Below are 24,385 nucleotides of genomic sequence, written 5' to 3' on the forward strand. Positions count from 1 at the left end.
TAACATGCTATGCTAATATGCTAATATGCTAATATGCTAATAGCGTTAGCATGATGTCATAATGCACAGTGCAGTACCAAAACCTACCCCTAGGGGCTAACATGCTAAGCTAATATGCTAATATGCTAATTGCGTTAGCATGACATCACAATGTACAGTGCAATACCAAAACCTACCCCTAGGGACTAACATGCTAAGCTAATATGCTAATATGCTAATATGCTAATATGCTAATAGCGTTAGCAGGATGTCATAATGCACATTGCAGTACCAAAACTTACCCCTAGGGGACTAACATGCTAAGCTAATATGCTAATATGCTAATAGGCTAATAGCGTTAGCAGGATGTCACAATGCGCAGTGCAGTACCAAAACCTACCCCTAGGGGCTAGCATGCTAAGCTAATATGCTAATATGCTAATAGCATTAGCATGATGTCACAATGCACAATGCAATACCAAAACCTACCCCTAGGGGATAACATGCTAAGCTAATATGCTAATATGCTAATATGCTAATATGCTAATTGCGTTAGCATGATGTCACAATGCACAGTGCAATACCAAAACCTACCCATAGGGGCTAATATGCTAATATGCTAATATGCTAATATGCTAATAGCGTTAGCATGATGTCACAATGCATAGTGCAATACCAAAACCTACCCCTAGGGACTAACATGCTAAGCTAATATGCTAATATGCTAATATGCTAATATGCTAATAGCGTTAGCAGGATGTCATAATGCACATTGCAGTACCAAAACGTACCCCTAGGGGACTAACATGCTAAGCTAATATGCTAATATGCTAATATGCTAATAGCGTTAGCAGGATGTCACAATGCGCAGTGCAGTACCAAAACCTACCCCTAGGGGCTAGCATGCTAAGCTAATATGCTAATATGCTAATATGCTAATAGCGTTAGCATGATGTCATAATGCACAGTGCAGTACCAAAAACCTACCCATAGGGGCTAACATGCTAAGCTAATATGCTAACATCTCCTTTTTTTTCCTAGAAATCGGCCCTACATCTTGGGCCATCATTCTCCCATCTAAGGGTAAAGCTCAGTCTAAAGCTCAGACGAAGAGGGCTATGAAGAGGGCCCTGAAGAAATCCCAACCGCTCCTAACAACAGTCTTGCTCTATAGACACTCCCAAATACCCTGTGATCGTTCATAACGACATCTATACCGATCACATCGACCACTTCATATCTATTCCTGAATCAAGGAACCTGCCACCAGTGAGTACCCTGATAGCTACTCAGCGACTAGGTGGTCAATTTGTTATTCTTGCTGTGTCACCGCCCAATGTCTTCTTTTCTTTTCTTTTCTTTTCTTTTCTTTTCTACTGTGTGTACACCTTCTGATACAAATGAGATAGAGGTTTCATGTTCGTTCCACCAAATGTACCCTCTGATTCAAGCTCTGAATACCGCATTAATGCCGTAGAATTAAACTAATGCCAAACAGATGGAGTTAATTCCTTTCAGGTAGGGTATTAACTCTGAAAAAGACGATGAGGCGGGTGAATGTGTCCATGCTAGTGTGATCCAGCATACTAATATGCATACATTTAATCCCATTGAGAATGTACACAATATGGAACCCATTGTAATTGACGATGACGACGACATTATCATTATTTCTGATGATGATGATGATGATAGTCAAGAAATGGATGGCATAGGATCCCCTGGGGAGGGTGGGGGTGATCTAGGACCCGTATCTGTAGAAGGTGACGTTACAAGGAATATAGATGTAACCCCCGGCCAGATGGAAGGGGGTAGTGCGGGTGGAGGGTGTGGGGGTGATGGGGTTGCAGAGGTTGCTGTTCACAAAAATTGTGACACTGACACAGACTCTAACACAGTGACAAGCAACTCTGACGCAGACACTGACAGTGCTATTCCACATACAGTACAGACGGGTAGTGGGGTGAACGTACCGCATCCACCCTCAGGTGCCACACGTAATATGGATATGCATGTCAGAGACCACCCTAAGTTTAATGCAAAGACGATAAGCATACCTATTGATTTCACAGATATCCCTACAGATAATCTGGCATTGGTAACAGGTCTGATAAAGGACCGTATAGCATACCCTATTAATAGTGCCATTGAGCTTTCAACACCAGGGACTGTCCTAAATCTGACTCTCGATGGACCGTCTCTTTCCAGTTCTGTGCAGACAACCGTAAATGCAGATGTTACAGACATAGCAGAACATTTTCTAAATGAGATCGTTAATGTAGTGCAGAGTAATGAATCAATTATGGGTGATGATGAATTACAAATGTCTATTGACATTGCTCTAGGAAGCAGTGGGGGCGGGAGAGTGTCTATTAGCAAGATTCCATTTGATCAGATAATGAAACGGAAAGTAAAATCCGGAGGTCTCTATGATCCGACTAATTCAGACAGTCTATGTTTTTCTCTATGCATAGCTAGGCATTTGCATCCTGATAAAGACTTAGCATCACTAACCCGAATCGCTAAAGACATACATACCTGCACAGGTCTCGACCTCACACATAGAGTAGCACTTAATGACATTTCCGCATTGGAGGATAAACTGGACAAAAAGATCATTGTATTCCATCACACACAGGATAGCAAAAAGCTGGTTCTATTTCAGACAAGTGATGGGCCGCATGACCACAGAGCCACGATACAGCTGTATCTATGGGGCGAACACTATTGTCTCCTATTGAAACCAAATGTATTTCATGGCACAGGTTATGCATGCGAGTATTGTTTCAAAGGATACAATGACCTCACTAAGCATGCTTGTGCATATGTATGCAGAGTTTGCTTCACAAACTGTTCTCCCCGGCCGGGTGACAGTATAAGACGTAAAAAGAAATGTTATGATTGTAACCAGATTTGTAAGTCTGATTACTGCTATCGACAGCATTTGGTGCATTCACCAACAGCAAAATTTATACCATGCGAAAAATTAATCCGGTGTACAGAATGCAGTGTAGTATACCCACGTATTGGCAGAAAAAGACGGAGGGATGGAATTGCCTTAGATAGTGGCCACGTCTGCCCACTGCGGAAGTGTAGACATTGTGGTCATGACTTGTTTGACAATGGAGAACATGAGTGCTACATTCAGAGCACCCCCAGAGAGGAAGTTTTCGGGTCAAAATACATAGTGTATGATTTTGAGACACAAGATGTTAACGGTGTCCATGTAGCTAATTTCATCTGGGCCATGGATCTTGATCGAAAACATCAATTTGAAGAGTATGGGTTAGACTGTGTAAAGAAATTTATAGACAAATACAGGACCCATAAATATCGCGGTTATGCATTTATAGCCCATAATGCCGCAGGATTCGACAATCATATTGTGTTACGTCATATAGTTGATCGCGGTATTACACCCTCCACTATTATGAGGGGCAGTAGAATCGTATGCATGCAAGACCCCCACTACAATCAGCGCTGGCTGGACAGCTACTCTTTTCTTCCAATGAGATTAGCTAGTACACCAGCCGCCATGGGATTTTCGGAGAAATGCAAAGGATTTTTCCCCCACAAATTTAATACCCCTGCAAATCAGACCTATGTTGGCGTATACCCACCCCCTGCTTATTATGGCTATGATCAAATGCGTGAGACTGACAAAAGTGCGTTCATGGCATGGTATAGCACAGTTGTAAATAAGACATTTGATTTTAGAAAAGAGCTTGGGATGTACTGTGAAAATGACGTGGAGATTTTACGTGAAGCAGTGGTTCGGTATAGGAAAGTATTCATAGAGTCCACAAACGTCGATCCACTAGCACACACGACACTAGCGGGGGCCTGTATGGGGGTATACAAAACAAACTTTTTAACTGACAACACCATTGCTTTGACATATGACGGAGCATACCTTAACCAGCACAAGACATACTCCAGTGTTTCGATTCAGTGGCTTGAATATCTGATGTATACTGAGAAATCCGAGATTAGACACGCACTAAATCACGGTGAAGAAAAAATTGGTACTTATTATGCAGACGGATATATAGCCGAAACAGATTGTGTGCTGGACTTCCTTGGCTGCTTCTGGCACGGTTGTAAGAAATGCCATGAACCTCATGATTTCAATAAAGCTACTAACACTATGTATGGAACCCTATACACACAGTTTGAGGCTAGACAAAACGCACTCATATTCGATCATAAAAAAACGGTTAGGGTTATTTGGGAATGTGAATGGGCAAAGATGAAAGAATCGGATCCTGATGTACAGTCATTTTTAAGAAATGTGTACAAACATCCAGAGAGACTTGATCCAAGGGACGCATTGTTCGGGGGTAGAACTAATGCCATGAAACTCCATCACGAAGTGGAAATTGGTTTGGAGAAGTTAGAATATATTGATTACACCTCATTATATCCGTTTGTGCAGGCCTATAATCCATATCCTATCGGTCATCCCCAGATTTTTTTCAAAGACTTTCTGCCTATAGCCTCTTACTTCGGATTTGTGAAATGCACTGTTTCACCGCCGTGGGAACTGTATCATCCGGTTTTACCTGTCAGATGTCACGGGAAGCTTATGTTTCCGTTGTGTAGGACATGTGCTGAAGAGTTGAACCAAACCACTAATTGTTCTCATACTAAAGAGGAGCGTCAATTGTCAGGTACATGGGTGACTTTTGAAATCGAGAAAGCTCTTGAAAAAGGCTATACAATGGTTTCAATCGATGAGGTATGGCATTTTCCTGAACGATCTGACACATTATTCAGTGGTTATGTTAAGGCATTCATGAAATGCAAGCAGGAAGCCTCGGGGTATCCTGTCAATGTGACCACTGATGAGGAAAAAGAGAAATACATAGCTGATTACTATGTCAGAGAAGGTATTCAACTAGACAAAGAAAAGATATGTGTCAATAAGGCCATGCGTAATTGTAATAAGCTATTACTGAACTCTCTCTGGGGTCGTTTTTGCATGAGAACTAATCTTGGGCAGTGTGAGCTGGTATCCAAATCCTCACGGTTCTCGCAACTGATGTTTAGTGATGACTATAAAGTCAGCCAATTTCATTTTATTACAGAAAGTGTGGCGATGGTTCAGTGGTCTCACCGCAACCCCCAAGCCTCTAGAACACGAGATGTAAATGTTTTTATTGGTGCTATGACAACGGCCTACGCGAGACTGAAACTGTATGATCTTTTGGATCGATTAAAAGAGCGCGTTTTTTATTGTGATACCGATTCTGTGATTTATTTATCTAAGGACGGCGACTGGAAACCCCCACTAGGGCCGTATCTTGGAGACTTGACAGATGAGCTTAATGACGGGACGGGTGTGGGTGGTGACTACATCACACGATACATTTCAGGGGGCCCCAAGTCATACTGCTACACGACTAATCAAGGGAAGTCAGTTGTAAAGTGGAAAGGGATAACATTAAACCCCGCTAATGCAGCCATTGTCACACCGGATGCACTGCTCGGTCTGCTCAAATCATTTGTAGCCAATCAGAACTCTCCTGAGTGCCTTTATGTGACTACCGAGACAATTCAGCGTAATAAGAAACGCTTAGAACTCAGAAATGCAGTAGTGACGAAGCGCGTTCAGACTGTGTACAATAAAAGACGTCTGTTCCCAGACTTCACCACGCTCCCTTATGGCTACTGAGAGAGGAGGTTTTAGAGAAGCTGATGGTTTTCAAACCACGCTTCAGCACCCTTTTAGCATGTTGATCGCTGGGCCTTCTAATAGTGGAAAGACTTTCTTTGTAAAAGACATGATTGAACATGCGGAGAAGATTATCTCTGTTAAAGTTGAGAATATTGTATATATCTACTCGTGTTGGCAGCCCATGTATGACCAGTTATTGAAGATCAGACCCATAAACTTTGTACAGGGTATACCGGACTCGTTGTGTGATGACAATCTACTACCTCCCAATGTACATAATTTATTGATAATAGATGATGTAATGGACGCCGCCAGTCAGAATCAGGAGGTCCAGAATGTATTCACAAAGTATGTACACCATAGGAATTTGAGTTGTATATATTTACTACAGAATTTATTCATACAGGGTAAGGCTAGTAGAACCATAAGTTTGAACGCTAATTACTTAGTTTTATTCAAAACAGCCCGAGACAAGAATCAGATAATGTTATTAGCCAGACAAATGTACCCTGGGAATACGAAGTATTTTTTGCAATCATTTAATGACGCTACCGCTAGACCATACGGGTATTTACTTGTTGACTTTAAGACAAACACACCGGATTGTTTTCGTCTCAGAACAGATTTACTATCAGACACATCAGTTGTGTATATACCTAGAAAACCCTTGACATAACCATGTCAGCCCTCATTCGTAGAAATTTATCCTTACTGGAGAGGTTATATAAAGCTACACCCAGTACCAGACGTATTATTTTGAATAATGCAAGTCCTGATTTTCTGAACGCTCTGTGTGAAATTGCACTCAATGTCCTCCGGGGACATATCCCTTTATCAGCCAGACAATATACCATGCTACAGAAGAAAAAAGGACAGGTTAGATTAATAGCGGATAAACGTATTAATATTGCTAAAAAGAAGAGAATTATTAATCAACGAGGTGGTTTTCTTCCACTGTTACTAGCTGCTTCATTACCTTTTATATCCGACCTTTTTTCACGGAGATAATCATTATTTCTTTATTTTTATTTTATTAATTTTATTTATCATCGATATGGACCATGTACAAAAAATGTATTTGGTTCCACAGAACCAGCTTGATAGTTTAAAACATGCATCATCATCATCATCGTCATTACCCCCTCCGTCTATTAGACAAAGCGTTGAGAATGAATTAGATAAGGCTATAACCAGTGTACTTAACACCCCTGACACAGATCTTTATACAAAAGCAAAAATGTATACTACGGTTTTACAGAGGTATTTGGCTATGGTTAGACGTGGGGAGGCTGAAACGGGGTCTTTGACATTGATGTTACCAGGGGGTGACAAATCTCCTTTGGGGGATGTTGCTAGCCCTAATATCATTACACCCCAGGAAGACACTGTTTTAAAGGAAATTTCAAATCATATGCCTGTTAAGAATAAAAAGAACGCTATGCATATATTTGACACTCTATCTCATTTTAAAAACGATATATCATGGACACCTCACGGGGAAATAATCATTGATGGAGTTATTTTAAAAGGTACTCATCTTTTTGATCTACTAAGGCACATAACCTCACATCATAATGTGTCTGTTGATAGAAGACCCCCCGGGTGGTCAGTGTTTCTGAAAAAAATGGCTGTCCTGAATATACCTCTGTCCGGAGTCCCTAACAACATGATCAGACAATCTATTAATGATATAAAAAGAGGCGATATCTCTCATACTAAAAGGTCTTCTGATATTAGTGATGATATCTCTCATACTAAAAGATCTTTGGATATTAACGAGGATCATACCCCGATGAAAAGAGTCAAGGGTAGACGTCAAGCCCAATATACCCCTTCACCAAAATGGGTAGCCTATGATTGATTTGTTCTTGTTTATCTTTTTTTTTATTTTATTTTTATTGTTTTATTGTTTTATTGTTATATATTTTTCACTGTATGACAACATGATTTGCACATCAATCACCATGAATGTATACAAGATATGATTTCATTTCAATGTATTTATATTGATTGTCTGTATATGTATTTTCCTGTGTAACAACAAAAATAAAGTTGACACATTAGAAATAATTAATATCAGTGTATTTATTTCATTGTTGCAGATCATATGTATAAATCATTTTACATCACTTTTACAACATTTATTTTTTTAAAAGAAAAAATAAACTAAAATATATATATATATATATATACATAAATTTCATACATCATATTCACCGGTTCACATATTGTACACATTGAACACAGCTAAAATCATGGTATTTACATATCCGGGGGCGAATTCTACTAACAAACGTACACACCATGGCATCATTACAATGTAAATTATGTCCATACATACTCATTACTTTTTTAAAAGAGTACCCCTTCTGTATATGACATAGAAAAAATACACAATGTTCACCACAGGTGGTGGCCATATCATCCTGAACCTGTCTTGTAGCATAGAACACATTCACACAATTCTTCTGGAGAAAGATATTTATATCTTTTGAGAATTCAGGGTACACAGGTGAGTGTCCATACGAATCAAAAAAATAACCACATCTATCAACTGTGATATAAATGGCTAACCAATGCGATCCTGGCATCGATGATGGTTGAGTATTAACAATAGCCATACTGGGCATATGGATGATATTATCTGGGAGTTGGTCCGATGCTAACACACCCATGAAATGTATGTTTTTCCTAACCTTCTTTTTAAGAACGCTTGTTAATTCTATCGTATTCATTATGGTATAGGATAATACTCAATAATAATCTGTTAAGACCTGTCTACGGTTTGAGATTTCAATAACTGAATCATAAATCGCATAGCATATCATATTGAGCGTGCGCATTAAAGGGGCCCTGAATCTAACTTCCATGCGAACATTACCCGATCTGATTAACGATACATGCTGACCACAGCTTTCGTCTGGGGCTAGATTGAAACAGTATAATGCATAACCACTACCAAAATCCTTACGGTTAATAATCAATCCTCTATCTTTCAACTGACGTCCCGTAGCTTGTATCATCTGATAATATTCACGACCATACAACCCCTCGTTATAATTTGGTTGAAATGGTCTCCCGGGGAATGATTGACCATTTACAAGTAGATTTAAGAACTCCACATTGTGATTCGCGAAATTGAACGGATTCTTGTCGTAAGCACCTGTAAAACCTTCATGGTCTACGAAACCGATTACTATGAATTTAGGTTCTACGCCTAAAAATAAGTTCTCCTGATTAAAAACCCTAGACCCATTAGGTACAGAAACAGTTTTTAAACACACTCTATCAATAGGGTATTTTACATTTGTTTGAGTGATTGCTCTGGCATGTGCCAACCGTACACCAGGTGCCACCGTTACTTTCTTTATATAAAGACTGGCCGAACAGATTTTAATAGTAGGGGCGACAGGGGCCTGAACTGTACTTGTAGCCATCAGACAGAATTCATCTTTAGCACGGATGAATTTAACTTTAATGTCAACGCCGGATATCAGCAGTTTTTCCTGAAAAAACATGTCCGAATGAATCGGGGCTATTATGTCCACTGTTCTGCTCTCTGCAGTATATGATGCTCTCTTGGTCAAACCCTTGTTATCCCCTGCAGGATTAGTGTCATTCATGTGCCCCGCGGTGTCCTTAATAAAAAGTCCACTTCCGAACTGGCTGGTCAGCGTGTCCTCACCGTAATTTAATAGACACTCTATCACGCCCCTGTACGGATATGTGTTAGATGAATGTGTAATGAGTGTATCCCCAAGCATGATATCAACCTGCGAGAATAATGAACATCCGGGGTAATTAACAAATCCTACTTGGGCATCAACAGCCAGGCTCGTTCTATCTGCATTGGTAATTTTAGCTTGAATATGTATATATGTATTATTCAGGTCAATATAGTCCTCAGAGGAGCCGGTGATATAAAATTCTATTGGAGATGTATCTGTGATGGCAGACACCGGATTTATCTGAAGGTAAGTGTTTCTATCTATAGAAGTCTGGGTCATCGGTACTGTGAAAAGGTCCAGCTCGCTTTTAACGCATTCTTCAGACATATTATGGACCAGCGACATGATGGATGTAGGGTCAGGGTTAAAAGATGTCTCTGCTTGATGGTTTAGTGATCCTTCTGACACATCGTTTAGCCCTCGTCTTCTTTTTATGTGTTATCCTGGGTCTTTTATATTTCTTACGCTTCAGGACACGCCCATGAGAATGGGATCTTGGGGGTCGTTTAATTCCTCTCCTATTATGATACATTAAACCTGACCCCTCCTGCTTCTGCCTTGAAGGTCTGTTCATAACATGGGTAACCACATCGCCTACGAAACTCTTAGCAGCTGTTTTCAGATGAGGCTTAGCTATACTGAATCCAGTCTTTAGAAGGGGCATTGCAAACCGGAAAAGACTTCTAAACATACCTCCTAACCCTGAGCCATATTGAGTCGCTGAACCCGTAAACCCCGGTAATCCTGATCCTGCTTGATTTGTATAATAGGCCATATAACGCCCATCATTACTAATGTGAGGAGACCCTCTCATTATGATCTATGTCTAATAGGTCTAAAGTGTAATTTAACAATCACCTTTCCGTATGTAAATGGCACATATAGATTTTGATCGGTCTTTAAGGATATCTCGATATCGCCTATCGTAGATCTGGATAAAGTGGTGTAATGCGGCTTGTCGTACACACTATGTGGCATGTCTTTGGTTTCGTCTGTGATATTTATACTTCTCAAAAGACGAACATAACTGTCACCCACTAACTGATAATCCGCAATGTCTGTGTAGACGTATATATTATAACAGCCACCGTATATATCAGCAGGATGCGGAGCAACACGTTTTGCCTCTTTTGATGTAGGTATTTCAAAAGGAACCCCCGGTTTAAATCCTAGAATTATTGCCAGACTACCTCTAAACACTATACACAATCCTCCTTCAGTTGAGCTAAAAAATACCCTGTTTTTTATAACATTATACAGTATGGTTAACCTCTTTGTACTACTATCTCCATGTAACAAAATATTTATCTCCTTAATAATCTTATGTACACTACCATATACCCCCGGGGGTAATATTAACACTGGGCCTGCTCCATTGGATTTACTGTCAATAATGGTTATCCAACCATCCTCCGCAGGGAAACTAGTCCAATTGCGTGGGTATTGTAACTCGATTAAACCCACTTCGTAAGGCTCTTTGAGGGTAATAGATTTTGATAGTTTGGTTCTATAATGCCATATCTTATTATTCGGATATACGTCAATAGAAGCATTACTGGGGAGGGTTATATAGAACCCTTGACCGTCCATCATGTATATACACCTTTGTATGCTACTCAACCTACTGATCCGTTATGAACATAAATATTCTATGCACACTGCTTTTAAAAAGGATTCATATGATGACAATCTTCTATGCTAGATCAATAATTTGAGTTTCAGGTATCCAAGAGTTGAACTTATCAGCCCATCCTAGCCATTTCACTAATACTATTTTCTGCCCTCCCCTCTTCTTCTTTTTTAATATCTTTTCTATTTTAAAATCTTTATTTTCATCTATAATAACTTTCTGGAGCTCCTTTTCATAAAATGTACCCTGTATGTCCTCATCTGCTGTATCCTGCAACTTGTATACGGGTGGGATCCTATGGACACATTCTTTTATTTTAAAGAATTCATCTGTAAATGTTTGCTCATACCCTTTCCTAAATACACCCCGGTGTTTGGATATACGCACCGTGTCCCCTATACTATATTTAAATTTAACCGTATCCCTATTCTTAGATCTGTATAGGTTATTGAATACTACATGCTCATTATCCTTATTAACTGTAGCCGGGGTCATTTTAATGGACCTATGGTATGACCCGTTATACGCTTCAACTAACTGTTGTAGAACAGGTATATATCGCCGCGAATTGACTGATGTCAAGTATCGCCACATCTTCGTCTTCAAACTCCGGTTAAAACGCTCCACTATGCTAGCTTTTGTCTCATTACCCGTTGAGAAATGCTTAATCTCATAGTCACTCATCAATTGTTGAAATGTCTTATTATAGAACTCTTTACCAGCATCCGTTTGTAATTTTTGAGGGACCCGCCCCTCGCTCAAGATGTCTTTGAAGGCTTCTGTGACACATGCCCCAGTCTTATTATGTAAGGGCCTAACCCATGCATATTTTGAAAATACATCTATACATGTTAAAAGATAACGTACTCCATCATTTTCTTTAGAATATTCCCCCATTTCCACTAGATCGACTTGAAATTGTTTATCCATGCCGCTGACAAACACCCTGTTTCTCTTAAAATACTTTGCTGCTGGAGCGTGTAGGGTGTAGACGTCCTGTTTCTCTAACCAATTTTTAACCTCTGTTATTTTAGGGGTAATACCTTCCTCTGCTTTCACAGCGGTAATTAACCTAGATACCCCTCCTAACCCCCCAGGGTTACCCGCATCATAATAGATCTTCTGTAAAGCTCCTTCCATCATGACACCGTGAACATCAATGAATACATTATATAGATGCACATACTTTTTATTTACATGATAATTAAAAACATATACCATTATCAATCATATTCATATACAATGTACACGATGTCTCATCTAAATCAATCATCCTCTGTACAACATACACAACATTACGCATAGACCAATCATGTATACCTTGCTGATACTTTAAGACACACATATCAATGATATATGTACACAGGATCACAACATACCCCACTCCTTTTGAATCTCCTTGTTTTTTTATCATAAAAACTATCAACTACAGCCCTTACACTTATATCATTAATAACACAACCCTTACGATTAACATACCGTGATATTAACTCTTTATATGTAGTATTATTAGTTTCTACATAATGAATATGACTTTTAAAAATATCATACCCCTTTGGAGGGCATACAATTACATCTGGGTTTGTATATTGATCAATCGCGGTATTCACAAGGGTTATAAGTCTATCGTAAACACAAAACTCGACACTCGCCGTCAACCCCATGATAATGAATATCAGTATGGAGATCTCGGAGGAGCCTCGGACCAAATACGTTCACACTCCAACACGATCGGTTGGATCTTATATCTTACAATGGTATCTCTTATGTCTCTCAGCTTCTCTATAATATACGGTTCAGAGATCCACTGCATTGTCTGTAGGATCACACAACTCAGAAGTGCACCGTCCTAGATAGGAATTGGAAACCAGATATATAATTAATATCCAGTGATATGTATAATCAAATATACAATTAAAATAATAAAAGCACCCCCACTATTTACCATTATAGAGATTCATCAGAAATCGAGTCTTCTGTTGATCCTTGACTCAGACAGCAAAGAATCGGTATGCAGAGTATCATAGTAGCTAGACGAATTATTGTCGTAAAGAATCTTTCTCCTGATGCATTTGTATTCGTAACTGAAACATCCTCCATGGATTGGTTCATCAATCTGATCGAACACTCCTTGCATACCCTCCCAGTCGTACCACTGTATAGCAAATAGGATTCTATTTTTTATACATATCAGGATGCGTATGCTCTAGAGTCCTCTCTAACCCTCCCTCAGGCATTAGAATACAGTCTATAATCATATATCTATAATCGCAATCATATACGCACCTATCTTCACCATCGTACACTATATGTAATTCAGGATCATTACTCCTAATGCGTCTAAGGATTCCACCATTCTTCTTTTTAGGAGCATGAAAAATATTTCCATCGAGCATTACATCATTAACATTAGCATGAAGATCGGTATCAGACGTACCTTCAATATCCTTAGAAGCCATGATTCGCACAAATGAGAGTCAGACAGATACTAGGAACATACCCAGCATGCTCCTATATATATCCATATGGTAAAGCCCTACCCCCTATACATATTAGACCAAAAACCTTTAATCATCTATGCAGGGAATGTCAAACATGCCAAGAATGTGAGGAATGTCAAACATGTCAGGAATGTGCTCAACAGCGCCACTATTTCCCCTAGCGGTGGGGTCAGGTACTGGAAAGTGACCTGTGACGTCACAAATATTAGCCTGTGGAATGTCAAGAATGTGAGGAATGTGAAACATGTCAGGAATGTGAGGAATGTGAGGAATTTCAGGAATGTGCTCAACAGCGCCACTATTTCCCCTAGCGGTAGGATTTGGTAAAGTGGTGTCCTCTAGTACTACTCCTGTGCAATTTTGGCTTACAATTACAAAAGATAAAATGCAAACATAAAGGTAACATTGATTTATAGGTTTCAATGTTCAATGCTAAAAACACAATTAACGTTAATGGCAACTAATTTGTACTACAATCAATCGTCAACTAAAAGTTTGTGATCGTTACAGCTCTAATCACAGGGGGAGGGAGGAAATCACAATGACAGGTTCAGATGAACATGAGGATCACAATGACACAGAGGGAGAAAAGGGCGGCATTCGATTACGCCCTAAACGTCAAAGTCAGCACTGGCGTATTGTAATACAATACTGCTGACTGACAACATAAGGTCTCACGTTAATATCCCCTCTAAGTCATTTCACTTCCACTTAGCTGTCCATATATCTTACAGGAGTCCATCAAGAGCCACAACCTTCCAGCGTAGCAAGGCGAAAAGATTTGCAACACTGGAAGTCTGGGTCTGTTTGAATCCTCCAGTGAATTATCTCTCATTTCATGGAGCTATATTTTCGTTGCCAAGCAATATTCTGGTACATCCATGCACCAATCCTTCATTTCGTCTCTGTCCGGTGGAAACCTCATATGTCCAAAACTGTTACTTTTCAGGATTCAAATTCAAAAATACCAAAAGTAGCAAAAGCTCCAAACACGTCGCTTTGCGCCGGCTTTCGAGCTTGTAGATCTGCTACGATATGTTTGTATGACGCTGTAGAATGATGAAGTAGGTTAAAATATGGTTAAAATATGGAGATAAGACGAGGTTTCTGCCCGACAGCGACGATTCACACCTCTTCCTTACCCTCTCTTACCAATGATGAATATGACGAGGGTGGTGGCGGCCATGAAGCAGATGTTCTTGGGCGTGCGGCCAGGCCTGCGGGCCACGTAGGGGCCGTTGGCGGCAGTGTGGTTGAGGTGGTCGCCCACGCCGTTGCCCCCCACCTCCTCGTCCATGTCTGAGGTCGTGTGTAGGAGCGTGGCTCCCCGTTGAACTGTTGACATGAACAAGGGCAGATGATGTGATGAGAGAGTGGGGGGGGGGGGGGGGGGGTTCAGTGTGTTTAAAGGTATTTTTAATGGTTTCATGACATAATCTTTTTTCTTTATTTTTTTCTGACCTCAATTACACCCCAAAAGAAAGGAACTTTGACATTTTTTCTGTGTTCCTAGTTGGGACAGATTGGATTTTCTGTGGTCTGGGGTTTTCAGAATAATTAGGCTCAGAAAAATGCTGTGATTTGCCCGTGGACTTTGATGTCTCAGTCCATTAATCCCAGAGACGATGATTGACAGGCAAAATCCCTCAACAGCGACACCCGCAGCTGAAAAGGCTTCAGAACACAGAGAGGAAAAAACCTGCCCTGGCTCAATGGAGTGGATTTTTCAGTTAAAACCTTTTAATATACGATCATAGTTTGTTTCTCAACTATGACCTTTAGGACTGACCACAATGGTGATCAGATCAGATTTGAGTATTGAAACATCGTCAGTACATTGGTTGCTGTGGTAACAACGTGAACAATATAGACAAGTACTGTAATGCTCTGTTGTACGACTGTGTCACAAGCCTAAAATAGCAAATCTACAAGCTCAGCTCACTAAGTGTTGCATCGATACGTGTAAATAGCTTATATAGCTTATAGATGGACAATTTTTTGGGGCGAGCCACACCGTCGTATGACAAAGTATAAATAATCCAGACTGAGACACACCTTTAGAAGTCAGATTTGAATCACATTTCAAACCACCCAGGAATGTGGTTCTCATCTGATCTTGCACAAATCGGTTTACTTGTGTTTTTTTGCTGTTCAGACTTGATAAATCTGTCCGGCTAGGCCTATCCTGATAGTCTGCCAGTCTGAGCATAGCTTTTGGCACACACCACACAGGACAGCAGGCCACAATTACCCGAGCACTGTATGGAGAATGAAAAAGAGGAACGATCCGAGCACTCAAAAAAATAATGCTTTTTTTTTGTGCTCTTTCCTCTTTTTCGAGTTTTGGTTTTGGTTCCCGTTGATCATAGAAGCACCAGCCTACATTTTTAACTTGTATCCATTGAGCACCTGATTGATCTCTCTCTCTCTCTCTCTCTCTCTCTCTCTCTCGCTGTATGGAGGTGTTCTGCTGATCTGGTGTAACATTGCATATTGTTTGATTAAGCACACAATCAGACAGGTAACATGGAAAATATCTCCATTTGAAAAGCGCATTTTTTGCAGTGTATGAAAACTGATGTATAACAAATTGGGCTACTCCTCCAACTTTGAGCTCATATGGTTTCTTAAGACCACCTGTGACCACATGCGCATATAGCCTACTTCAATTACATTCATCAATTCATTCATTGTGTGCCGTACGTCTATCGATGTGGTGCCGTTTGCTTATCTGCTTTAAATAACTTCAATAATGTTATCAACCAGTCAGCGTCCTACTCGACATGCCTGGCATTAAGTCAGACTCAAACAGGAAAAATAAGTACTGTGGCAAGATCGGTCGATAGCACATCGTCTACAGGTTGTTGTGAAGTAAATAAAGAACTCGTACTCACAGAGTTATAAGTTGGTTTTGAGTTCAAATAAACTGTCGTCAAGCTTTCTTTCTCCTCGTACTCCTGTAACGTGTACGTGAAATAACTCCACTGTGACTCGTGATCGTGCTGTGAGCAGCCTACTGTAGGCACCGATGGATAGTCACTTTCACTTCATAATGGTACAGCCCATCATCCGAATAAGTATCGATATGAGTATGTTACAAGAACATGGAGTGGCGCTTGGAGTTGCTAGGAAATGTATTGCAATAACATGGAAGATCATGCAATAACATTGCTAGCCCACACTAACCTACCTGACCTGGCGGAGACCTGTGCTCCGGGAGCACTTTTTCTGGTTTTACATTTTATTTTTAGATTGAAAATATAAAATAAACTGTGTTTATCTGTGGGCAAGTTACGGAATCGGTGTGTGCCCGCACACCATGTAACACCAGTAACACTGAACACTGCAGCAACCCTAGTTTCTATGGAGGGAAACGCATGTAAAATATATTGTTTTGTCTTAGGATACAGTTTTGTTTTTCGTCCATAAATGTTTAATTAAAAAAGTGTTTTATAATGTCCCAATTTAAAAACATAGCTGTAAATAACTTTTTATCGCATGTTTAGGCCTACGTTTGGGTTGAGTTGGCCATTTCCTAAATTGATTATGATTTAAAGCTTTAATTTCTTGACTAAAATTACTCCATTAGTGCAAGGTCAGCTTTTCAAACTGAGGCTCACTATTTTGAAATTCAAATGTATACTCACAATTTTGGATATTGTTGACCTTGCTTGGTCCATTGCTGCTTCTCAGTGTCTCAAAAAGAAAACATGTATCTGTATGCAAATTACATCCTGCACATAATTCTACATTATACCCTGTATTATACTTTGTTGTCCAATGGTGGTGTATAGACATATCTAAAATAGCCAGTCCACAAGCTTACAACATGCTGCATTGTGGCGCTTTTTCGAGCTTGTAGATCTGCTATTTTCACTACTTTATTTTATTTATTTTTCACTACTTTATTTTATTTATTTTAAGTGCTCAATCATTCACCATAATCGAGTCAAAAGTCATATCGCCTAACCCTAGTTGTAAGGCCTTCTTTTTTTCTTTTTATTGCCAATTTCAACATTTGATCAAAAATTTTCCAACAGTACATAAAGCTCACTCTGGGTAACACAGCTGAATCCTGTAGAACCCATAGAGTTATGATATAGAGGCCGGATTGCCCCGCCCCCAGCTATTCATTTCTATTGAAATGAATAGCGCTCAGTGGCGTTTTGAAGCACCCAGAAGTGAGAATAGGAACCAATATGGAACCAATATGAACCAATGGAATGGATCCATAGGTCGTGACGCGTCGTGAGCATGCGCACAAAACGGGAGACGCACGCGCAGTAGCATTTAAGTGCATTCTCAGATTTGACCACCAGGCTTGGCCGCTGCACTGTTCTACCGTAGTTCTGGGGGCTTGGTAGAACCCCACTGCTGCCACAATGGTGGTACAGCATTGGTTTGATACAGCATTGATTTTGTTCTGTTATAGTTTTTTCCCCAGTAGGCTACCATGTAGATATTGCTGTTGTTAGGCAGAATCCATATTTTAAATGTCTGTGTTTTTTCGTCAATTAACGCCCTACTTGGTCATACTACAGCGTCACATGAAAGCATTAAAAGTAGCAGATAAGCTTGAAACACGTGTGAAGCGTGTTTTGAGCTTGTCGATCTGCTACTTTTGTATCCTGAAAAGTACGTTTTGGACATGTGAGGTTTCCACCCGACAGAGACGATGTTACTTATTTTCTTTTTCATAGAATTGACCACACAAAAAAATTACCAGTGTGTTTCATTGCATGGCGTTATCTTATCTTCCAAAAACACCGTTGCCCAAATTTGTTTGGCGGTTGGTTGGTGGTTGCTTATGGCCATTTATTTTTTGGACAGACTGAAATCCGTTCTTCTGTTAAATCTTATTTCAATGTTCCTGTGGCTCACTGTATTTGTAATAGACAGCTTTTATTATTTTACACTGGGGTTTATATTTTGGTTCCTGCGGTTTGGAAACAGGGTCTTGATAACCAGCGAGTTCTATATCAGATACTTTTCTATGTTCAGTCTACATGCTTGCTGTAAGGAGAGGAGGGCTTCTCCCAACCCCTCTAAAATTTGATGTTGATGTAATGACAAGATTAAATCACAAGCAGTAAACCTTACATGTTTGTTTGTTTATTAAAAGGTTCCCCATTAGAGACATGAAGGAGCCTCTAGTCAAGGGGTCCTATAAGCAAAGTAAAGACTATACAGCCATGCAGTTAAAAAGGCACATTAATCGTCACATCATTATGTCGAAACTGTAATACAAAGGTGATAAACATCAGCTCTCGTCAGAGACCTGATTAACATGGCAGCGAATGTTTGCAGTTAATGTTTGCAGGTGGACTTTTTGCTCAAGGGACTGGCTTGGAGCACAGTGACCTAACAGGACAGGGATTACACAATGAGAACGTTGTTTTGTTGTTTGATTCAGCCAACTATTTGTTTTGGTCTCAACAACGTTGAGCTTGTAGATCTGCTATTTTTGCTGCTAAAGTTTGCCTGTATCCACAGAATGTTTGAATATGTTTGCCTATTATGGCATGCCCAGAATAGGGATGCTGGGGATCATGTGGTTAAAGTGACAGCAGCATTAACATACATTGCATCAGTTGGCCTGAGGTGATTTTATTGGACAGTGACATTGGCAGCCGAGCGGGACAGAATCTGTATCATAGGGATGATACGGTACATTTTAAAAGAAACATCCAAAACATTCACTGATTAGTAATTGTATTACCTTGTATGATGTTGTGAAAAAATAAAACATGAATATAAGAATAATATAATACATTTTCTTATTAAGCAGTCATTTTGTAATACCTTTAATTTGCTGTGCGTAAAATGATATTGTGAGCCACTGTGGAGACCTTAGGAGCCACATTGTCTTGAGGCTTTTATTCTTCTCACGCTCCTCGATTTACTGAGACATACAGCCATGTCTCTGGGGATCCTCTATTATCAACCTACTGGGTGATAATTTAATGAATGACAAACCACATTAGCTCCCTGGGTATATTAGACATGCTTAGATCAACCTGTGGGCCTCACTGGTGGGCGGTGAGGGTATTGCAAGTGGGCCCCCAATCAATTGGCCCACCTCAACAATTTTAATGATAAAGCAGGGCTGACACTTAGCTGTCCCACTTATCACACTGCTACTCACAGTTATTGTATTAAGTAAGCTTAATTAGCTTACTTACTTAATGGTCAGATAGTGACAAATTAACAGCTGAATGCTGTGAATGACCAATCAGAAACAAGCTTTTAACCAAGCTGTGCAATAATTTAGAATAAGGACAACCATAACAATAATTATAAATAGTAGCAGTAGACTAGTTGTACTATATAACCCATACATGGGCAACTGGCGGCCCGGGGGCCAAATACTGCCCCTCAGCCTGATATTATTGATTTCAGCTGCTACAATTCCAAACTTGTCTATATTAGTAGCTTAATGACTACTATTAAAATTCTATTGTCTTTTTTATGTCCAATGTATTTGTATTTAAGTTCAAAAAGGTAAGTATAACTAAATACATTGTATATTACAGGATTCCAATTCAAAAATAGCAAAACAAAAATCAGGATTCCAATTAAAAAATAGCAAAAAATAGCAAATTTACAAGCTCAAAACGTGTCGTGCTGCGACGCGTTTTGAGCGTCATACTTTTTTTGTGACAGAATGGCGAAGTACGGCATTCATTTTCGAAAAAAGTTAAAATACGGAGATAAGAGGTGTCTGCCCGACAACAACAATATGCAACGTGGCTCTCTGGAGTGAGTTTGGAAATATAGTGGCCCACTCCATCATTAAAGTTGCCCACCCCTGATATAACCGCAAGATTGCATTGTATCTATAACCAACTCAAAACTAATCATTCATCAAGTATTTCCCAACAACTACAGGATATATACACATATACTGTAGCCTATATATACAGTCGTTCATTTTTCACTTTCAGAATTAAATTATTTAAGTTATTTTACTGTATAGTGCTTGCCAACGTGTCGTCACCACGGGGGGCGTGGCATAGTAGCTGCATCTTTTGGTACGCACTATACAGCCTTGACCCAGTGTTAACTTTCCCCTGTAATAAACAGTCTGTCAAGCCTCCTGCCGGCCAAGCCCCAAGGGAGTTTTCCAACAGCAACACTTCACTTCATCAGTAACCCACCCTGTTTTCCTCTACCAAGAATGTCTCTCGTAGGACAGCCGTCTTACGTGACCCAGACCTGCCTGTCTGTTATCTCCGCCATACTGACTGGAAATATCTAGATGCATTACAAAATAACACAAACAAAAAGTTCTCGTTAACATAAAATTATTTGATAAATATTTGGGTTTTGAGTTCCTTGGCCTGCTCACAAGAAATTCAGCACCATGGTTTCTTGTGTACACTGCCAGTAGGCCAAAGAAGTACCTCATTGCTTCCACATATATTTTTCAAAATTGGATCGAGCTGAGCCTTGCACACAGTTTTAGGGTGCGTTCGGAAATGCGCACCGGGAGCGCACTCACGTATTAGTTTGTATTGGCCAGTGCGCTCAGTGCTATATATCCGAACGCACCCTTAGAGTCATACTGTATGTACATCATAGATACGTCACAGATGACTGACGTCATAGATGTCAGAGATCCACATCATCATGGGAGCCACACCATTATTATTAGACCCTGTCTTGTAGTCCAACGTTATTAAGTTGCAACCTCACGTGTGATTGGCTGAGAGGGATAATCCACGTCATGCCTCAGTAGACTGATTGGATATTTAAACTGTCAGTCTAGTCTGGTTACATTTTTCTATGTTTTATTTCTGCTCAAACTACCGAATCAAAGGTGCCATAGTAGTATCTGCTTTTTTAGATCTTCCTCCCTGACCAGAGAATGGCGTGTGGTTTTGGGAAACTTATCGTCGGTTGTAATGTGGAAATAAAGTGCAGCGATGGGAAAATCCACCAAGTTATGGTGACCTCACTGAACGAGGACAACGAGACTGTCACCGTGGAGTGGACTGAGAATGGAGACACAAAGGGGAAAGAGATTGACTTGGAGAGTGTATTTGCTCTGAACCCAGAAGTGGCCCCAGACGAGGAGCTTGCCCAACAGCCCACACAGCCAGCAGCACCGCCAACACAGACGCCGACACAACAACTCCTGAAGTGGAAGAAGTCCAGCTGTGTGAAGGAGGTGGAGAAACTCCAGGAGAAGAGAGAGAGACGTCGGCAACAACAGCAAGAGCTGAAAGAGAAGAAAGCGCAGGAGGGAGACACTCCTAACTATGAGATCTTGTACATGATCAAGGATTTTCGAGCCAGTCTAGACTACAGACCTCTGACCCCGGCAGATGCGATTGAGGAACACAGGATATGTGTTTGCGTGCGGAAGCGTCCACTGAACAAAAAAGAACTGACCGCAAAGGACCTGGATGTGACTACCATTCCCAATAAGGACGTGGTGATGGTCCACGAGCCCAAACAAAAGGTGGACCTGACCCGCTACCTGGAGAACCAGACCTTCCGCTTCGACTATGCCTTCGACGAATCAACAACCAATGAGATGGTGTACAGGTTCACCGCCAGGCCTCTGGTGGAGACCATCTTCGAGAAGGGCATGGCTACCTGCTTCGCCTATGGACAGACGGGAAGTGGGAAAACACACACTATGGGTGGAGAGTTTTCTGGAAAGAACCAGGATTTTTCCAAAGGGATCTACGCATTAACTGCCCGGGATGTATTTCTCATGCTGAAGACACCCAACTATAAGGAGTTGGAACTACAAGTGTATGCCACCTTCTTTGAAATATACAGCGGGAAGGTGTTCGACCTGCTAAATGGTAAAGCTAAACTGAAGGTGATGGAGGACAGCAAAAAAGAGGTTCAGGTGGTGGGACTACAGGAAAAAGATGTGAAGTGCACAGAGGATGTTCTGAAACTTATAGAAGTGGGAAATAGCTGCAGAACATCGGGTCAGACGTCGGCCAATGCCCACTCTTCTAGGAGCCACGCTGTGTTCCAGATCATCCTACGGTGGAAGGGGAAGGTCCACGGGAAGTTCTCGCTCATCGACCTGGCTGGAAACGAGAGGGGAGCTGACACGTTCAGCTCCGACCGCGCGACTCGCCTGGAGGGAGCCGAGATTAACAAGAGTCTGCTGGCACTAAAGGAGTGCATCAGGGCTCTGGGTCTCAACAAGCCTCACACTCCCTTCAGAGGCAGCAAGCTCACTCAGGTCCTCAGAGACTCCTTTATTGGGGAGAATTCCCGTACGTGCATGATTGCAACCATATCTCCTGGTATGTCATCATGTGAGAATACCCTCAACACTCTGCGCTACGCTAACAGGGTGAAAGAGCTGACAATCGACGCCAACCATATAACGGAAGGGAGTCGACCCAACATTCACGCAGGCAACCACCTGCTCTATGAGCAGAACGAGGAAGATGTATCTCCTCAGCTGTTTACCTTCCACGAGGCCGTGTCTCAGATGATGGAGACGGAGGAACAGGTTCTAGAAACCCACCGAGCTGTTTTCCAGGAGTCGATCCGCTGGCTGGAGGATGAGAAGGTGCTGTTGGAGATGACAGAGAAGGTGGATTATGATGTGGACTCGTATGTTAGCCAGGTGGAACAGATCCTAGGCCAGAAGATAGAGAGGCTCACAGAACTTAAGGATAAAGTGAAGTTGTTCCGTTCTGCGCTCCAGAAAGAGGAACAGGCCAGTAAGCAGATCAACCCTTAAGATTATACTGTGGGGGCCTCAGTGACCACTTTGAACCACTTAGCCTGTTTCTACCAGCTGTGAAATCAAACAAGAATAAAAGGATTTCAGGCTCAATTAGTTACATTTATTAACCACTTAAACACTATTTTATTGACAGGGGTCCTCTAGGGTCTTTACTCTGGCTCCTTCCTTTTTCCTCTACACCAAATCACAATGCATAACAGTTATACAGTGCTAGAGTTCATAAACCCTACAGTGTAGGGCCTACACTGTTATCAGATTAGGGAGGTGGGAGGAAAAACAGCTGTTCATGCTCTGCTGGTGTAAAATGTTAGGAGGGAAGTCATCTATCTGTAAGTTCCCTTCTTGTTTTAGAGTTTATGAATGTTCAATGGCAGCTATTGTGCCTAATAGTAAGGATGGTAAATGAAAAAGACAAATTCTGTGCAAATGTACTGTATAGTAAAAAAAACAACAACAGCAACTAAAGGGGACACCATCTTCCACTTGCAGAGTCGGTCACAGAGGTTCCAACAGAGACTCCCATACTCCCCCTTCCCCGGGCCACATTAGCTAACTCTAACTGGGGGATCCCAAAGCATTCCCAGGCCAGCATGGAGATATACTCGACCCCATCTGGTCCTTCGTCTCCCCTGTGGTCTCTTCTACTATTATATAACTTTTTTGCCATCTTGGATTTTATTTACTTGTTTGGATTTTATTCTGTTCAACTGCCTGTTTTTTTTCTCCTTTTTTCTGTTTGTCCCCAATTTAGTCATTGCCAATTCCCGCCACATTTGTATAGTCCCTGTCACTGCCAGTGGTGTAAAGTAACTAAGTACATTTACTCAAGTACTGCAGTTAAGTACAATTTTGAGGTACTTTTACTTTACTGGAGTATTTCCAATTTTCTATACTTTTACTTCTACTCCACTACATATCAGAGGCAAATATTGTACTTTTACTCCACAACAATTATTTGAAAACTTTAGTTAGATATAAATCATTACATTATAAAACATACGTTAACCACCCTATTTTATACCTGGGCTATTTGTAAAAAAAAAATCGTGATGCGACGCGTTGTGAGCTTGTAGATCTGCTATTTTCAAACATTTTAATACTTTAACTTTTGGTACTTTAAGCAGTGGTGGAAAAAGTACTCAA

The 24,385-nt window shown here is 40.6% G+C and overlaps 2 protein-coding genes across 2 annotated transcripts in view; one reads left to right on the forward strand and one right to left on the reverse strand.

Moving 5' to 3' along the window:
* Window positions 1-16,502, reverse strand: part of LOC308074835 (transferrin receptor protein 1-like) — a 52,508-nt gene extending 36,006 nt beyond the window's left edge. Inside the window, exons 1-2 of the mRNA XM_080414334.1 lie at window positions 16,410-16,502; window positions 14,668-14,850 (exon numbers count right to left, since the gene is read on the reverse strand). Of these exons, the coding sequence (XP_080270460.1) occupies window positions 14,668-14,812 (145 nt within the window). The 5' untranslated portion in view covers window positions 14,813-14,850; window positions 16,410-16,502. The remainder of the gene's footprint in view (window positions 1-14,667; window positions 14,851-16,409) is intronic.
* Window positions 16,503-21,382: 4,880 nt separating this feature from the next.
* LOC308074836 (kinesin-like protein KIF2A) lies at window positions 21,383-23,236 on the forward strand (the record flags this gene model as incomplete). The annotated part of the gene is made up of 1 exon (XM_080414335.1): window positions 21,383-23,236. One exon carries the CDS (start codon window positions 21,383-21,385, stop codon window positions 23,234-23,236), a length of 1,854 nt encoding a protein of 617 aa, XP_080270461.1.
* Window positions 23,237-24,385: the final 1,149 nt, after the last annotated feature.

Source organism: Gymnoscopelus braueri (assembly GCF_963280865.1).
Source record: "Gymnoscopelus braueri genome assembly, chromosome: 19".
Lineage (NCBI taxonomy): Eukaryota > Metazoa > Chordata > Actinopteri > Myctophiformes > Myctophidae > Gymnoscopelus > Gymnoscopelus braueri.